At 40.3% G+C, this 18,812-nt stretch overlaps 1 protein-coding gene across 1 annotated transcript in view; it reads left to right on the forward strand.

The window, feature by feature from the left end:
- ARNT2 (aryl hydrocarbon receptor nuclear translocator 2) overlaps positions 1 to 18,812 on the forward strand; it is a 222,267-nt gene that overhangs the window by 193,778 nt on the left and 9,677 nt on the right. Inside the window, exons 15-17 of the mRNA XM_069098683.1 lie at positions 4,066 to 4,165; positions 10,757 to 10,895; positions 12,095 to 12,260. Coding sequence (XP_068954784.1) covers positions 4,066 to 4,165; positions 10,757 to 10,895; positions 12,095 to 12,260 — 405 coding nt within the window. The remainder of the gene's footprint in view (positions 1 to 4,065; positions 4,166 to 10,756; positions 10,896 to 12,094; positions 12,261 to 18,812) is intronic.

The following is an 18,812-nucleotide window of genomic DNA, read 5'->3' on the forward strand; positions in this document are numbered from 1 at the left end:
AGTAGTAGTAGTAGTAGTAGTAGTAGTAGTAGTAGTAGTAGTAGTAGAACATTTGCCATATAATTTTTACATAAAGCACTTTTAAGGTTTTCAAAGTGCTTTGCATGTTATTTCATCTTTACAGCAACTCTATGAGATAAGTGCTATTATTATCTCCATTTTACAGATGAGAAAGCTGAAGCTCCAAGGTTGTAACTCATTTGTGAAAGTGAGGTTTTGGGCTCCCCAATCTCTGAAATCCTTTTTAACTCTAGACAAGAGTATCAGAGATTTAGAAATAGAAAGAACCTCAGTCCAACCCCTCATTTTGCAGATGAAGAAATTGAGGCACTGAGAGAGAGATTGACTTTCCCAAGTGATTCCAGGTAAATTGGAGAAGTTAAGACCAGAGAGCCCCAATGTGCAAAGTGTTTTGTGCAGGAAATTGGGAGAAATGAGGCCTGGCATTTTTACTGATGTATAAAAATTCAGTCTTAAGACACTTTTATTTTTTGCACTGACCTGGAATCAAAAGAACCAGGTTTGAGGGTCAGTTCTGTCACTAATTTGAACTAGCCAAAAGTCACTTAACCTTTCTGAGCCTCACTTCTCCTAATCTGTAAAATGAGGACAATAATACATGCATACCCACCTCAAGGAGTTGTTCTTAAGGAAAACTCTTAAAGCACTTTATAAATATGGATTTATTCTTATTGCATCCAGAGTTTCAGGCCTTTTATTCTCACAAATAAGATTCTCAGAGGATAAAACAAGTTGTATTTGTTAAGGATTACATTTCAGGTCCAAAATCAGAGCCATATTTCAAATTATAATGCTAGAAAAATAAACAATATTTTAAAATAAGCAATTATTTATAGCACTTTTGGGGTTATAAAGCACTTAATAACTATCTTATTTGATCCCCACAACAACCCTAGGAAGTAGTTGCTTTTATTATCCCCATTTTACAGATGAGGAAACTGAAGCTGGCAAAAGTGAAGTAACTTACCCAAGGTCACACAGCTAGTAAGTGTCTAAGACTGGATTTGGACTCAGGTCTTCCTGACTTTAGGGCCAGAATGCAATCACTGAGCCACCTAAGTCAATTTATCCAGTCTTCTGTTTCAACAATGATTTGGTAAGTACTGGAGATACCAAGAAGAAATAAAAGAGATAATCCGGCCCTCATAAAAGCTTCAGCCTAAAAGATTATATCTAACCCAGCTGACTTTGTCAAACGTCCATATAGCTTTTAAAAATTGCTAGGAAAGGGGTGGCTAGGTGGTACAGTGAGTAGAGCACCAACCTTGGAGTCAGGAGGACCTGAGTTAATACTTAACACTAGCCATGTGACCTTAGACAAGTCACTTGACCCCAATTGCCCTGCCTAACCCCCTCCAAAAAAAAAAAAGGCAAAAAAAAATTTTAGGAAAGTTACTCTGTAGTCCCTGCTGATAGCCCAGTGTAGAATCTCAGAGGTCCACTATTGCTTATTCATGACACATAGATCTGAGGGATCTGCACCAGCCATAGCTACCTGAGATTAGAGGGGGAGAACATATTTTTTCTTTGTGTGGAACAGTCAGAAATTTAGAAATAGAGCTAAGTGGTCTAAAGAAGTTCTCTCAGCTGCTCTGAAGGGAGACCCAGAATCCCTGTTCAGTCATTTCAGTTGTACCCGACTCTTTGTGACCCCATTTGGAGTTTTCTTAGCAAAGATCCTGGAGTGGTTTTGTCATTTCCTTCTCCAGCTCATTTTGCAGATGAGGACACTGAGGGAAATGGAGTGAAGTGACTTACACAGGGTCATACAGCTAGTAAGTATCTGAGTCCAGATTGGAAATCAGGTCTTCCTGACTTCAGGCCTAGCACACCATCTGCTGTACCCTCTCTACCCCACCAGAATTTAGTACCATAGAATTTAGAGCCAGGAGGAGCCTAAGAGAAGATTTAGTCAAGCCCGGTCATGTTCTTTATGGAGAAAGCTAGGACCACAGAGGTTTAAGTGATTTGGCCAGTGCTCCCCAGGTGGTGAGCAGCAGTGGTAGCACTCAAACTTCAGGGGATCCTAAAGCAAACTCATTCTTGAAACTATAAGAATAAGAGGAAGCCAGAGTCTGCCTGAGGCGTCTGGAACAGCTATGCTTCATAATCCCTGAGGCAGTCTATGGAGACTCGGTTTCTAGAAGTACCTTTGGGTCTGAGATATGAACCTAATGTTGAAACACAGTCATCCACAGGCACACCAGACCTTTCATTAGTAAGAAGAGGGGAATAAAATAGAACAGTGTTTGCCTTGGTTTTCTCATTATGACCATTTTGCTTTTTCTCAGTTTTTTTTCTTACGACTAATTTAAATCTCTGCTGTAACAATAGGCAAATTTTCCTTGGTTCTTGTTTCAGTTGAGACCATCAAGAACCCCTGTTTTCTGTATAAGGTTATTCATGCATTAAAGAAAACTATTAATGGTCCTTATCTTTATATTTCTTTTCTTTCTCTGGGCAAATTTGATTCATGTGTGTATGTATAGGATTCTTTTTTCATCAATGTAGGTAATCTCTCTACTGGCACTGAGGAGCAGCTAGGTGTCACAGTGGATAGAGTACCAGGCCTGGAGTAGAAAGATTTATCTTACTGGCCCTGGAATCAGGAGGACCTGAGTTCAAATCCAGCCCCAGACACTCAACACTTACTAGCTGTGTGACCTTGGGCAAGTCACTTAACCCCAATTGCCCTGCATTCCCCACTCCAAAAAGCAAAAAAGAAAAAGAAAGACTCATCTTCCTGAGACCAAATCTGACCTTAGACATTTACTAGCTGGGTGACCTTGGGCAAGTCACTTAACCCTGTCTGCCTCAATTTCCTCATCTGTAAAATGGGCTAGAGAAGGAAATGGCAAACCAGTATTTTTGCCAAGAAAACCCCAAATGGGGTCACAAAGAGTAGGACACGGCTGAAAGAACTGAATAACTAATACTGACCTATGTGACCTATGACATTTTCTTTGGGGATGGGGGGCGAGGAATAAAGTCATCCTGCTGTGACCAGTCTAGTGATGAGCCTTTCCAAACTTAGCTATTCTGGTCCTCAAATGAGAGTCTTTTTGTTCAATGTGGGCCCCAGAACAAAACCTTTTCCTGTCTAGTGGGACACACTATAATGCTATAGACTTAAAAGAATCATAATAAAACCCAGGGTCTCTTTCAGGCCATAGTGAGGTTTTGGGTTAGGACTTTCATGGAGACTGAATAGCACCTGCCAGAGTTTTAGTCACGGGAACTAGATTCAAATCCAAGGCACTGTTTCACCTTGGGCAAAGTCCAATCACCTCTCTGTGCATAAGTTTTCTGATCTGTTAAATGAAGGGGCTGAACCAGGTGACCTCAAAGGCTGTTTCCAGCTCTAAGTCTAGGTACCTGTGATCTTACATAATGAAGGGAAGTAGGATGTGATGACAAAACAACAGATTGAGACAGTCCCTCAGATCAACTCTTCCTGTCTCTAACACTGGTCGAGTGCCTGCAGAGTGCAAAGCCCTGAACTAAATGCTGTGGATGGGGGCAGAGCCAAGATGGCAGAGTAAAAGCAGGAACTTTATTGAGCTCTTCTCCCAGTCACCTCCAAATACCTGTAAAAAATGACTCTAAACAAATTTTAGAGCTACAGAACCCACGAAATGACAAAAGTGAAACACATCTCCAGCTGAAGACAGCCTAGCAGGCCAACAGGATTTTGGATTTTAAATGCTGGGAATAAAAACAGAAGGTACTGTCCCTCTTATCAGGGGTTTTTTAGTCTGTCTTAGGAGGCAGAACACAGTCAATAACATGATTGTGTATAGGGGTGTAAAGAGAGGTGAGATGCAGGTGTCAGGGGGAATATGGAAGAAGAATCTTGTATCACCACATCTTTAAAATCAGAGGCAGTATTGTGTGAAGATGCTCACCTCTCAGCCTAAGTACTTTCTGTATACTCTTGAAAGTGATGTTTTCTATCTCCATCCTCAGCTATGGGAGGCTTCCTTACTTACCAGGCAATGGCTCATTTCATTGCTCTCCTATAACAGTTTTCCTTGGTTTTCCTAGCGGAGAAAAAAATGATGGCCTCTGCCTCAGCAGCTGGGAACCAGCAACTTTACTCACAAGGAAGCCCATTCCAACCAGGACACTCAGGAAAGGCATTCAGGTATAGTACTAGGGGGATGAGCAAGGATATGGGTCAGAAGGCCATTTTTTCTCGTAAATGTGGCCAGTATTGCTCACTGGCCCACAGTGTCAGCAAGTGGCTTTTTCTTGAGGTGGGTTTCATGTGGGCTTGGGTTTTGTTTTTCTTTTAAATGCCTGTATTTCTGACCTTTCAGTGCAAACAGGGATGTGGTCATTAGTGATTTATTTGTAGATGTGTGGTCTTTTGTTTTATTGTTCAGTCATGTCCCACTCTCTCTGACCCCATTTGGGGTTTTCTTGGCAGAGATACTGGAGTGAGCCGCCATTTCCTTCTCCAGCTCATTTTACAGATAAGAAAACTGGGGCAAACTGAGTTGTGTGACTTGCCCAGGGTCCTATAGCTAGTAAGTATCTGAGGCCAGATTTGAACTCAGGAAGATGAGTCTTCTACACTTCAGACCTGCCACATTATCCACTGAGCCACATAGGTGTTTGGTGTTACTGATTCTTTTTCCTTCTGTTTGAAAGCAATTTGCAAAGAGGCTGAGCCATTACCTACTTAGGATGCATGATGCAAGGAGGCCAATATTAGACCTTGTTTTTGCAGCTAATTATATGTTTCTGTGTATTCCATAGCTTGATACCATTCAAGACTATAATTAGTGCCATCTTTTGGCAGAATCCATGACCTTGGATAGGGACAAAACCAGAAATCCTGTAGGTAAACCTTACAAAATTACAGGTGTTAACATGCCTCTCCAACTCCTGCTGAAGGTCTCCAAGTCACTTAATATTGCAGCTTCTTTAGAATCAGCAAATATTTATTAAGCATCTACAATTTGGTGCGGTGGAATACAAAGAGGTTTAAAGCGTGATCTCTGGTCTCTGGAAGCTTACAAACCAATTAAGAAGATAAAACATGCACAAAAAGAGATGAATAAAAAATGTAAGATAACATCTCATTCACCATCTGGCTTCCAAACCTACCACTGAACTAAAACTGCTTTCTCCAAGGTTGCCAGTGATCCTTCCTTGCTAAACTCAATGCCCTTTTCTTGGTCACCATCTTTCTAAAGAGTTTAACACTTTGACCAACCACCCTTCACAGATACTCTCCCTTCCTGGGTTTTTGTGACATTTCTCTCTTGGTTCTCATACCTATTCTCAGTCTCCTTTTCTGGATCACCATCCCTGTCCCACTCCCTATCCATGAGTCTATCTCAGGGGCTCTGTCCTGGACCTTTTTTCTGTTCTCTCTCTACTCAGTAATCTCACCAGCTCCCAAATTTCATTTCATTCTATGCAAATGTCTCCCTAATCTCCATACCCAGCCTCCATCTCTCTCCGGAGCTTCAGGCCCGCTTAACCAACCACCTGCTAGATTTCTCCCCCTAAATGTTCTATTGACCACTCAACATATCCAAAACATAACTCATGATCTTCCCCCCACTGCCATCCTTACAAGAGCTGAGATTTGCTACATTGGAATCATGCTTGGCTTTCACTGTCTCCCCTCTCTCATCCCTACTCCATCTGTCCAATTGGCTAAAGCTTGTCAATTCCATCTCCACACCATACCTTATATTCCCTTCTTTCCACTCACAAAGTCACCGATTGTGCTCAGGCTCTTGTTATCTCTCACTTGCACCACTTGGATGGTCTCCAGTCACCATTCTAAAGCACAATTTTAACCATGTCACTCTCCTTCTCAATAAATTTCAGGGGAGGCGGTTAGGTGGCACAGTGAATAGAGCACTGGCCCTGGAGTCAGGAGGACCTGAGTTCAAATCCAGCCTCAGACACTAAACACTTACTAGCCATGTGATCTTGGGCAAGTCACTTAACCCCAATTGCCCTGTCCTCCCCCCTCCAAAAAGCAAAAACCAAAACAAAACAATAAATTTCAGTGGCTCCTGTCTGTTGATAAAGTTCAGACTCCTCTTTTGGTGTGGGGAGGGGAGCATTGAAAGCCTTTTACTGTCTAACTCCAACCTATCATTCTAGACTGATTCCACATTACTCCCCTTTGTGTATTCTATGTTCCAGCCTCTGCACAAGCTGACCTCCATACTTGGGATGCCTTTCATATTACCCTTTTTGGAATCCCAAACTACCTTCGAAGTTCAGCCCAAGTATAACCTCCTCTAACCTGCTCCCATGCTCCCTTTCTCTCCCCAAAAAAGAAAGTCACTTTGCATATATTTGGCATTCATTTATCTGTGTGCAATAGAATGCTAAGCTCCCTGAGGCCTGGTCCTGTTTAATTTATATCTTTGGATCTTCAGGGCCTGTCATAATGTCTTACTAATACTATGCACTTAAAGATGCTTATTGAATTGAGTAATATAAGTCAAGCACTAAAAGGTGATATGGGCACTGAGAGTCCAGTCACCAAGGGCTGGGCTCATTAGGAAAGGATTGATGGAATATGGAATAATTAAGCTAAGACATATAGGAAGGGCAAGATTTAAGACAAGTAGAGAGGAGGTGAGGGGGGCTTTTGGGGTTTTTTTTGAGAAGAACAATGCAAAGCAAGGTATGCATGTAGGAATATACAGGAAGTGTTCAGGGAACAATGGACAGACCAATACACTTAAGAGAATAAGGGGAATGGGGAAGAGGAGGTTGGAAGCTATAAAAGGAATTAGATTATAAAAAAATTGGGGTTTTTTTGCTTTTTGGAGGGCAATTGGGGTGTGACTTGCCCAAGGTCACACGGCTAGTTTTTGTGTCAAGTGTCTGAGGCCGGATTTGAACTCAGGGTCCTCCTGACTCCAGGGCCGGTGCTCCATTCACTGAGCCACCTAGCCACCCCATTTATAAAGAATTTCAAATGCCAGACTAAGGAATTTGGAATTGACCTTGTAGGTAGTAGGAAGGTATTGAAGCTTCTAAGTGGGAAGGTGACTTGTATAAAGTGGCTTAGGAAGATCAGTCTGGTGATGACATGCAGGATGGGTTGAAGAGGGTGGAAACCAAATGTAAGGTTAATTAGGAAGCTGCTACAACCTTAATAAGATAATAAAATCTTACCTAAATATAGAGCTGGAAAAAACCTCAGAGACCATCTAAGCCATCCCTTTTATTTTACAGATGAAAAAAACTGAGATTGAGGAAGATTGGGTATTTATCCAAGGTGACAAAGGTAGTATTAGGAGTGAGATTTGAATGCAGCTCCAGACAGCTAGCAAGAGCCTAGAGTGAGTCATGTTGGTAATGGCAATGGAAATTAAGGAATGACTATAAAATCATTGTGAAATAAGAATCCGAGAAACTTCATGACTGACAGAATGAGGAGCATTGGGAAGATGCTTCAGTCTGAATGCTGGAAAAATAGCAGTATCCTTGACAGAAATGGAGAAGTCTAGATAGAAGAAAGCCTGGTTTGAAGGGAAAGACAGGTTTTAAACCTTTTATCTTTCATTGCAACTGCCTCTTAAAAATATAGGCCTATTATCCTAGAGAACAGATAGGAAAGCATTCTTCAAAAAGATGAAAGAATTATAGAGATGCATGGTAGCATTATATCCCAGAAAACATGCTTTTGGTATAATATAGAGCACATCTGTTTTTGGCTGAGTCTCTTCTGAACTAACTATGTTGCAATAGAGCAACCAGAAACCAGAACTGGGTCAAAGAGAAACTTCCTCTGTACTCCTGACATTCCACATTTCCTTTAGCAAATGGCTAATCTTTCTGTCCTGCAATAAAGAAAAGAGTAGCACAGGCTCTCCTCCCAGTGGCTGTGGAGGAAGAAAGAAATGAACGAGAGTGAAACTGAAAGGCCCCAGTCACACAGCCGGGGTTTGGAGAATCTTCTTTCATTGGACTTTCTTGCATTTAATAAAACAGTCATATAATGTGACAATACCATCAGATTTACATTGTTGTTGTTTTTTAATGTGGAAGGAAAGAGAATAGGAAGGGGTTTAGTAAATTTGATATAGAATTCGCTAATTGAAATGTTGGAATTATGCTTCATACTATTATCTGAAGGAAGCATTTTTAAGTAATTGATACAAAAATATTTATGTTTAGCTTTTTTTTTTTTCAGCAAGGTAGTTGGAAAGACTGTCTAACCCCAGCACCACCACCTTCTTTAGAGAGATAAACCATGATCCTAATAAATAGTCTGGAGGGCATTCCTCAGCACAATTAATAAAATTATAAAATTCAATTAAGTAGGTTATTATTAGTAGCAGTAGTAATAATAATAGTTGACTGTTACTTAGCATTTGTTTTGTGAAGCGTTTCATATACTTTATCTCATTGGCTCATTATCTTATTTATTATGAATCAGTCATTCAAATCAGCAAGCCTTTGTAAGTGACTACTATATACCAAGGCATGTGCTTGGGATACAAAGGCAAAAATAAAATAGTCCCTGCCATCACAGAACTTAAATTCAACATGGACACAAATGAGTATATACAAAAGAGCATATACAAAATAAATACAGTGCTTAGCACAGTTCCTGGTGTACCATAAGCACTTAATAAGTATTTATTGAGTAACTGAGGGAGCAAAAGAACTAAGTGTTCCGAAAAATCAAGAAATGCTTCATGTAGAAGGTGTGGTTGAGCTAGATCTTGAAGTAAATAAGAGATTCTTGGAGGAGAAAGTGAGGAGATGGTGCCTTCCATTCATGGGGGCCAGCCACCGCTGAGACATGGCTATGAAACATGAGAGGTATTGGAGTGGCTAGGTGGCGCAGCGAATAGAGCACCAGCCCTGGAGTCAGGAGGACCTGAGTTCAAATTCGGCCTCAGAAACCTAACACTTACTAGCCGTGTGACCTTGGGCAAGTCACTTAACCCCAACTGCCCTGCCATCCACCCTCCAAAAAGCAACGACAACAACAAAAAAAAAGATGAGAGGTATTATATGAGAACTTATATAATAATAGCTGACATTTATGTCATTATTATCGTGTGCCAGGCAGGTGTTGTGCTAAGTGCTTTACAATTATTATTTCATTTGATACTTGCTATAACTCAGAATGGTGGATGCTAATAATACCTAATAATAATAACTAACATTTATATGGCATTTACTATGTGCTAAGTGTTCTACAATTATTACCTCATTTGGTCCTCACAAGAATACTTGGAGGTAGGTGGTGTTATTTTTCCCATTTCGTGAATGAAGAGACTGAGGTAAACAGAGATTAAGTGACTTGCCCATGGATACCCATCTATGTTCTAAGGTCATATTTGAACTCAGGTCTTCCTGCCTGCAGGCCCAGTGCTCTATCCACAGAGCTATCTTACCAGTGGACAGGCAGCTAGTTTAGCTGCACTGGAGAGTATAGGGAAGGGCTTATATGTAATAAGTAGAAAGGTAGGTTGGAGCTAGGTTGTAAAGGACTTTTAATACTAAACAGAGGAGTTCATGCTTGAGCCTAGAGAAAATAGGAACTGTTGAAATGTATTGATCAGATGAGTGACATGGTTAGACATTAAGTATCTTTTCAGAAGTATACTAGTAACCACCTGGAGTAGAAGGCAAAAGGAGGAGTTAGATCAGTAAAAGAACAACATAAGATTTGCTTTCAACAAGTTTAACACCTCATCAGGGAGGGTGCTCACAAAACAGACAATGAGACAAGCAGTATTTGATTAGGAGATCCAATGAGTAATGCAGATATTAAGACCTATGGGAGATTAAACTATGGAGAATCAGTGTAAGGTTGAAGGAATCAGGTAGAGCTTGAACTGGACATTAAAGGACTGGGAAGATTTGGACAGGGATAGAGGTACAGTCATACAAGAATGTGCCAAAGCAGAGAGATCACAATAAGCTTGGTAGCTTTATGGGACTAGGACTGAGTTAGATGATCTTGGTTTGAGCAAGAATCAGAATATGGCATTAGGAACTGTTGGTTTTCTTTAAAGTTCATACTTTGGCTTGATGTCTTCTCTCTTTGAAGTTAAAGAGCTGGTCTCTTTTCATGACTTCAGCTAGGATTTCTTTTTGTATATGGTTAGAGAACAAATTAAATGGTTTCTCCTCCCCATCACCTACCCCCAAAGTAAAGAAACCTGTTGTATATTGGAAGGCTGAAGAGAGGAAATGAGTGGAAAAGGAGAAATTGAAGATACCACAGGAGGGGATAAATCAACAAATATTTATTACAAACCTACTATATGTCAGGCACTTAATACAAAGAAAGGGGGGAAAGAAGTTCATGGTCGGGGTGGCCAGGTAGCACAGCGAGTAAGAGCACCAGCTCCAGCGTCAGGATGACCTGGAGATCGAATCCCAGGCTCAGACACTTAGCACCCACCCAGAAACACCTGGCCGTGTAACCTTGAGCAAGTTACTTAACCCTGATTGCTTAAAAAAAAAAAAAGTTCATGCTCTCAGGAAGATCATACTCAAATGGATAAACTTGGAACAAGGTGACCCAAGGGTTAGGTAAGGATAGAATTTATGCCAGCTCCCTCCAGGACTTCTGTGATCCAAGAAAAGAGAAAATGGATTCTGAATGTGATCATACATTGGGGATCGGCATAATGGGCTAGTCAGCCGATAGCTCTGAAATCATGTTACTGGCATTATTATTAGTCACTATATTTCCCTCACATGAGTTTTATTTTTTTCTTCCTAGCTCTTCGGTAGTTCACGTACCTGGAGTCAATGATATCCAGTCCTCTTCTTCAACAGGCCAAAATATGACACAAATTTCTCGTCAGATAAATCAGAGTCAAGTTGCCTGGACCGGGAGTCGTCCACCATTTCCTGGACAGGTATGGTGATTCATAAGGAAATTGGTATGGTCAGCCAAGAGTCTGTGTTCTTTATAATTGACATTGTCCCTGAGGGTTGAATATGGTCTGACTCATTCCCTCTCCCTTTGAAACTTGGCTGGCTAGATTAGCATTATTAGTGATCATGTTATCTGTATTTTTCCCCTTAATGAAATCCAAGGTTAACCAATCAGAACATAGAATGCTTTTAGTCAGATCACTCCTTTTCCCAAACTAAAGGCTACAATTTGCTGCTTTATTTAAGAACATTTCATCATCTGATTACCTGCCAGACTTTGTCTGGAGATTAGTTCCAATTCAGTATGTAGATTCTCAACACCATCATTTTTGTTACAGTACCTAAGTACAGCTACTGCTTTATCCTTCAGCAGCTATTCTGGCATTATGTTATCTTGGGGAGTTTAAAGAAACAAGTGAGTACTGCAGAGGCATTAGTATGCTGCGAACAAGTCTCTGCCTCTCAGTTTAGCCCTTTGAACCTTCTGGATGTAAAAATAGCTGTCTCTCTTGAGTATGAGGTGAAGGCCAATTAGCCCAATTGACCTTTCTTGCTGAAAAATCTTCACCTCCCCCCTTAGAAGACTGTGAGGATCTGTAAGTAATTATATTATTAAGTGTTTTGAGATCTTAAGAGGAAAAAAAAAGCACCAGTGTCACCACAACCAAGGTAAATATAATATTGAAGTATTTACCCAAGCCATTTTTTAAGATGGCTTCTTTACCTTCCTTTGACCATGAAGAATTGTCCTTGTTAAGTGTTACTCTTCTTTCAAAGTAGCAGCAATAGGAAGGCACCGGTCATATCAGCCAATGAGACACTGAGCAAATGAAGGGGTCTACTTCTACAACAAGCTGAGTGAAGCCTTTGTGCTGCCTTATTAGATATTAAATCAATGCTGTCCATCTGAACTAGTGCCTAGAAAGAGCATTCATTCTCCTTTGCTGCTCCAGCAGCGGTGTATGTTTAGATATTAACTGTCTCTTTCCTTAAATGCCTGTGGTGCTAAATGCAGATCTCTGGATGACAAAAATGTTTGAGGTTGGCAGAATTCATGGAGCATTGGTGTGCCAACACTTGCATTACACCTAGTCCCTAGTGATGTGGATCTACCAGGAGGTATAAAATAAGGAGAACTTTGTGATGTTTTTGGTTTGTTTTCTTTGTGGGGGACCCTTAGCAAATCCCATCGCAGTCCAGCAAGACTCAGTCTTCTCCCTTTGGGATCGGGACCAGCCACACCTACCCAGCCGACCCATCTTCCTACAGCCCTCTGTCCAGTCCAGCCACTTCTTCGCCCAGTGGGAACGCCTACTCCAGCCTCGCGAACAGGACCTCGGGGTTTGGTAGGTTGGAAATGATTTGCTGTGAGAGGCCGCAAAAACAGAATCTTTCCTAAATATATTCTCACCAGTGCCTTTGCCCCTTTAATGCCAATGGGTTGTGGAATATTCCCTTGGAGTTTGGAAGAAGCTTCTAACGAAGCTACTTTTCAACCTGTGATGTTATTTAGAAATTTGTTCCTAGGACTAATGTCCTGGTGATTTGAGTTCTTTTCCTTTCAGGAGATTGTAAAATGTCTCCCTGTGTGATAGTGGGTTTTATTTATCAGGGTCTTATAAGCAACTAACTGCCCATTCTGGTGCATTTCCCAGAGGCCCTTGCCACATAGATCATGTTTCATTTTAAAGTAAATTTCCTCAATGTCTTTCCCTAGGGAAGACTTTTGCCTTGCTGGTAGTGAGAAAGTAGGAAGAAGTAAGTTAATCTGTTGCTGAGAAGCGCAGGATGATGCCCAATCTTCCTAAGTGCTATAGACACCTTTATGACAAGGCATTTATCTAACAAAACTATTATCCTAAAGGCAGTGTGGCATACAGGATAAAGTCAAGACCTGGGATCAAGACATATATGAGCTATATGACCTCATATGAGCAAGTCACTTAACATCTCAGTGCCATGGGGAACTCTCTAAGACCCTAAGTTGTACGTGAGGTGCTATTCTGCATCTGTGGAGTCATTTTCCACACCAGGAGTTCCCTACACTAATGAATTGATGGGAAGCCATGGCATAAAACTGTAAAAATGTGTCTGACATAAAACTGTACAAACTCTGAGCCTATGTCAGGCATTTTAGTAGTTTGCATTTGGACTTGTTTTCATTGTCATCTGATTAAAAAATCTAATTCAAGATAAAATGTTTACTTATTGGTAGTAACCCCATTATTGCTTTTAACAGCAAGATTCAATGTCACTGAGTGTAGCATCTCTTGACACTAATCCAAGACTGGCTGGTTTTTACCCCTATGAATTCAGATGCTTATCCAACTATTAATCTTATTATTTGTAATATGAGACTCACATATGATTTCAATCTGTTGAAATATGTACAACAAAACAAAACAACCGTCCTCTGAATATGAAACTCAAAAAAGTTTGGTTAAATAGCCTTGCCCCTCTGGAAAGGCTATGGGAATAGCGCCTCCTTGAGAATTTCAAGTATACCAGTCTGTGGTCATTTTCTAAGCTTGAATTCATTCAGAAGCCGCCCTAGGCTAGGGATGGCAGTTGTTAACTGGATTTGCTTCTGTCCTATAGCACCTTCACATATTCTTGCATTAACACAAGCTTGGACCCATCTTGGTTCACTACTTATGGGGGGAAAAGGTCCATTGGGTAAGTGAAAAGCTTCAGGGACCATTCTGCTGCTGCCAAATGGGCATTTCCTTTAAAGTTCAAAGGTACAAGTGGGTGAGGCAGCTCTTCTTGCATCTCATCCCAGGACTAGCTACAGTTTACTGCCTGTTTGCACATGCAGCCCAAAATGGAAGGTAAGGGGTCAGGGCAGTCACATGCCCCACTGTCTTGGGAGGGTTTGTTTTTTTAATATCTGCCTGTTATCCTGTCATGGAATAAATGGCAAATAGCTAGGTGGAAATGAAGAAAAACGAATATCATCTATAACTAGGCACATATGGGAGAGATAGCATGGGAAATAATCTAGTATAGTGGATACAGAGCTAGGAAGATGTGGTTTCAAGTCCTGTCTCTGAAGCATACTGTCTGTAGTGACCCTGAGCAAGGTCACTTGACCTCTCAATACTCAGATGCAACTTTTTAGGATTGTGAATAACAAAGAAGGAGCCAACCTACCCTGATATAGGAAGTTTCTTGCTTCCTAGCTTCTTCTTATACCATTGAAATCTGATGTCCAGTCCCTATCTCTATACACAATATTCACAATCACACTTATACATGCACGCACACACACACACACACATGCATGCACACACACTCAATAGAGCAGAGCTCAACAGGCAAATTCTTAATGTAGCTATCTTATAGGTATCAGACATTCTGAAAAACCATCAGTCTCTTTTGCAGGATGTCTTATATTTTATAGTAAAAATGAGAAGCAGAAGTCTCCAAGTGCTTCTGTTGATAAATAAACAGTACTTACAATGACTACCCCGCCACCCATGTATGATGTACATATATAGTGTGTATCCATGCTAACTAGGTTAACCAATGATAATTCTGAAGAAATGTGTAGGTCAGCTATGGGACTGGTTGTACATGGTTCAGGGCTGGGGAACCTGTGACCTACTAGGTCCTTGGGGGTGGCCTTTTGACTGAGTTCAAGTTTTATAGAACAAATCCTTTTATTAAGGGGATTTGTTCTTTGAAGTTTGAATTCAGTCAAAGGGCTGCATTTGAAGACCTAGAGGATCACATGTGGCCTCCAGGATGCAGACTCCCCACCCCTGGTTCAGGTGATGAAGAATGCCATGGTCTACCAGTTTATACTCTTCAATAACCTATATAATTATTCAGCAGCAAATGTCAGAGACTTCACAAGGTACCAGAAACAAAAGCTAAAGGGAAATGAAGATGATTCACTTCTCTCTGACTAATAGCCATGCAGAATTTTCCTCTGACCCGGTAAACCAAGGATGTTTTTCACATGACAATTGCCCAAATGCCAGCTAGTTGGCAGTTAATGCGGTAAGTTAAAAGGAAAACAAAATGAACATTCACTACAACCCTCTGGAGAGTTTTTGTGGGGATGGTAAAATCATACATTTAAAGGGGAGAGGACTTGACTTACAGCATCTTTGATTAGTGAAACTGAAACTGGGTTTTTGTAACCCTAATTTATTTCTCGGCCTTTTAAGAGTTAATTCTGGGACACTTTTTAGGCAGATGTCCCCTTTCTAAGTCAGGCAACTGTTGACTTTAGCTATATAACCCTTCATAGTGAGGCCTCCTAGCCAAGACCATTTTGTTTGAATATGAGATTTCTACAGAAACCTAGTACTATGCCAAATGGCCCATCCAACCCCCAAAGAACTAAATTTCCCCAGATACTTGTTGGAATAGATCCCTGGGAGAGTTTGCCATTGAAGCTAAGACTCGAAAGAATACCAAAGCCAAATGTGGGGCTAAATAATGTGAATAACTATCTTCAGAAATCCAATGAGTTCTAAATAGCTTAAACATATAAGGTACAAATATCTTGGTGAATTATATAACCTAAAGTAAAATAATAAGCTATTTATATTTAATGGGCCTTTGGGGTCTGGGATGTATGTGTGGAAGTGGGAGAGGATGTTAATAAGACATGTCTATTGATGCTAAATTTTTTAAGATAATCTTACATTTTTGGATATAACTCTTGGAAAGTTTCTGGTCTTTATTGTAAGCACCATTTCTTGCCATATGCCAGCTATGAGTTTCATGCCAAGATGATGTTTGTAGTTACAAGTGAGTGCTCACAGAGAGGCAGCAAGATATAGTGGATAAAGATCTGGTCCGGGAGTATGGAAGACCTGAGTTCAAATCCTAACTCTGACATATGTTGGCTTTGTGACCCTAGACAAGTCACAATTTCTGAGTATTCCCAGAACATTCTCTCGAACTTTGTTACAGAGCAAGGGCTGGTCCTCATTATTATAGGTTCCCTATACTAATAAAAGGACAGGTCCACTAAAAAAAAAAAAAGTGAGTGGTGGTCCCTGCCCACCATCTCTCTGTTTTGTTAGACATTGCCACTGCTAGTCCACATGGTGACCTCATCCAATTAGGTGCCATCATATGGGATCTCTGAGGGTGAACCTCAAAGATGTGAGCCTTTTAAGAAAGCATTTTTTAAAAATCTCTGCCATTAGTGGTTGTCAGCAGGATTCCTGAATCAGCTGAATCTCTTGAAAGGGAAGCTGTCAGCAAGGGTAAAGTTGCAATGATTGATCCCAGATGAAAAAGGAGCATGTCATCCCACTGCCTCAGCTCCCTGGGATACCACAAGCCTCCATCAGGATACATTTCTCTCAGTGGGGGTTTATTCTTACCACTGTCTGGTGGAGACACCCAAGATCTGGTATGTTGTTAGGAAATGGTGCTTGAAGCTCCATTATAACTTCCAACTGCCTCTCTTTCCATTTTTGCTGATGGAGATGATGACTGATGATACTTGGAGCCAAAATAGCAAGTCTGTGTTTTCAGCAGCTCTAGGATAGCTCGATTCTGTTTCTGATATTCTGGTAGCAACCTAAGCCAGTCAGAGAAGACTGTAGAGCTGCATAACAAGAAGGAAAGGAGACTGAAGGGGTGAGATACAGACAAGATACCTTAAGAAATGAGAACTCAACTAATTAGAACCTTTAATCAGATTTTTTTCTCCACTTATTTTTTGGGAAAAGGCAAATTCTAAGAAAAAGGAGCTCATATCAGGTATTTTTTCCCAAAAAAAATTAAATTTTCAGGGCACATTCACCTGAGCCTTTTATATTTTCTCTGCAGAATTGTCAGGTTATAATTGAGTTTCAGAATAATGACCCTGGAGCACCTTATTATACTTGAGATTCAAAGATTATTTTTGCTCTTCTGTACTTAATAATTTTTCAACAAGGATTAAAACCAAAAGGGTTTTCCTGCTTTACTGGAAACTTGGAAGTCCTTTATTGACCTTTAAGTGGTACTTAAATGTCATTATTAATAGCCAGAACACCTCATCGCCCCCAATAGCTATAGTTAATTGAGATTTTGTTTATATGTATATGCACATATACCTACATATAAACCTATATGCACTGCATGTATGTAAATATGTATATATAATGTGTTTTAACATGTGTTAATACATTATGTTAACATATATGCACAAGTGTGTAACAGAATCTCAATTAACCATAGCCACGATGAGGTATTCGGTATAGGGCAACAAGCTATTCTGGCTAATAATAATATATAACATATATGCATATATATATAAAACAAAATCTCAATTAACTATATACTTGCACACATATTATATGCATATACATACATGCATACATACAACCATACATGTTTCTGCAAAGATTTAAAGGAAGGACATTTGGGATAGGAAAGTGTTGCCTTCTAGAACTGCCATGAACATTCTGGTTTAAGATAAAATTCTTAAGTATTTCTGATCCTTGGTGATTTTGTTGACATTCACCCTCCCTCCACTGACACAGAGTACAGACCTTCCAAAGTCTCAATGGACAGTCTCCTCAAGTTCCTATTGCCAAAGAAAGTCATCTTCTGTAGCCATAGTCTAGTGCAGACCTGCACAACCTATAGTCCTTGGGCTACTTGTGGCACACCAAGGGATTTCTGGTGGCCCACAAAAAATGTAGGTGAAAACATCATCTACATTTTTCATAGGTCACCCAAAATCCTTTGGCTTGCAAATGGGCTGCTTATGGCCCATAGACCACAGGTTGTACAGGCCTGGTCTAGTGATATGTTTACAGCTAATGGTCACCAAATGTTAATGCACTCATAATCCCCCTGGGCACTTTATAGACATTTTTATATTGTACTGTTGTGAGATGTACTATATGTATCTGACACATCCTTGGTCTCGGAATGTCTGTCCCAGCATACCTAAATGACACCAAGTCTACACACAAAGAAAGGGGAGTTACCACTGCATAGACATCATTAGGCTGAATTCCCACTGCTTGGTATCCATTTGCCTTGAACATGATTTCCGTGTAACTCAAAGACCCAATTTGGTTCTTCCCACTGCAAAACAGATTAGTAAAGACACAGATTAGGGTAGCTAGGTGGCTCAGTGGATAGAACACTAGGCTTGGAATCAGGAAGATTCATCTTCATGAGTTCAAATCTGACCTCAGACACTTAATAGCTGTGTGACCCTGGGCAAATCACTTGCCTCAGTTCCTCATCTGTAAAATGAACTGGAGAAGGAAATGGAAAACCACTCCAGTATCTTTGCCAAGAAAATCCCAAGGGTGATCACAAAGAGTTGGACATGACTGAAACAGCTGAACAACAACAAAGATACAGGTTGGGGCATCCAGAATTCTAGGAATATCTTCATACTCTTTAGTAACAAAGTTGCTATTTGCCATGTCATAATTCCATTCCCTTAGTAAACAACAATGGGGGAGCTGATTTTTCCACATCTAGGTCCTGATTAGTAGAAATAATGAAACCTATGAAGTGTTCACATGTATTCAGATTCCCACTATTTCAAATTATAACTGTGTTAAATATGTTCACTGAATTCCAGCCCATTATATAAATGCAGTGGGAATTCAAATAATAATTCTACTGTAGGATATTATTCACACTAAATGGTGTGCTTTATCTCTCCCTGCCATGTGACCAGGTATAAATTTGCCGGGGAGAGGGGGGGAGGAGGGGATCAGAACCAGACCTTTTGAAATAATTTAATTGTCTGAAAGAGTGAGCAAGGTTTATGGATGTGAAATAGTAACATGGGACTAATCATTAGAGCTTGCCATATGCTCTTTAGAGAAAATCATTTTGCATGAATGATGGTAAATTTCTGTTTTATTAGGGTAAGTGAATGGATTAGTCTAGAAAAAGTATAGCCTCTCTGATTT

This window comes from Petaurus breviceps, unplaced genomic scaffold (genome assembly GCF_028583685.1).
Source record: "Petaurus breviceps papuanus isolate PSGF00001 unplaced genomic scaffold, PetGlider_PUasm1.0 37, whole genome shotgun sequence".
NCBI lineage: Eukaryota > Metazoa > Chordata > Mammalia > Diprotodontia > Petauridae > Petaurus > Petaurus breviceps.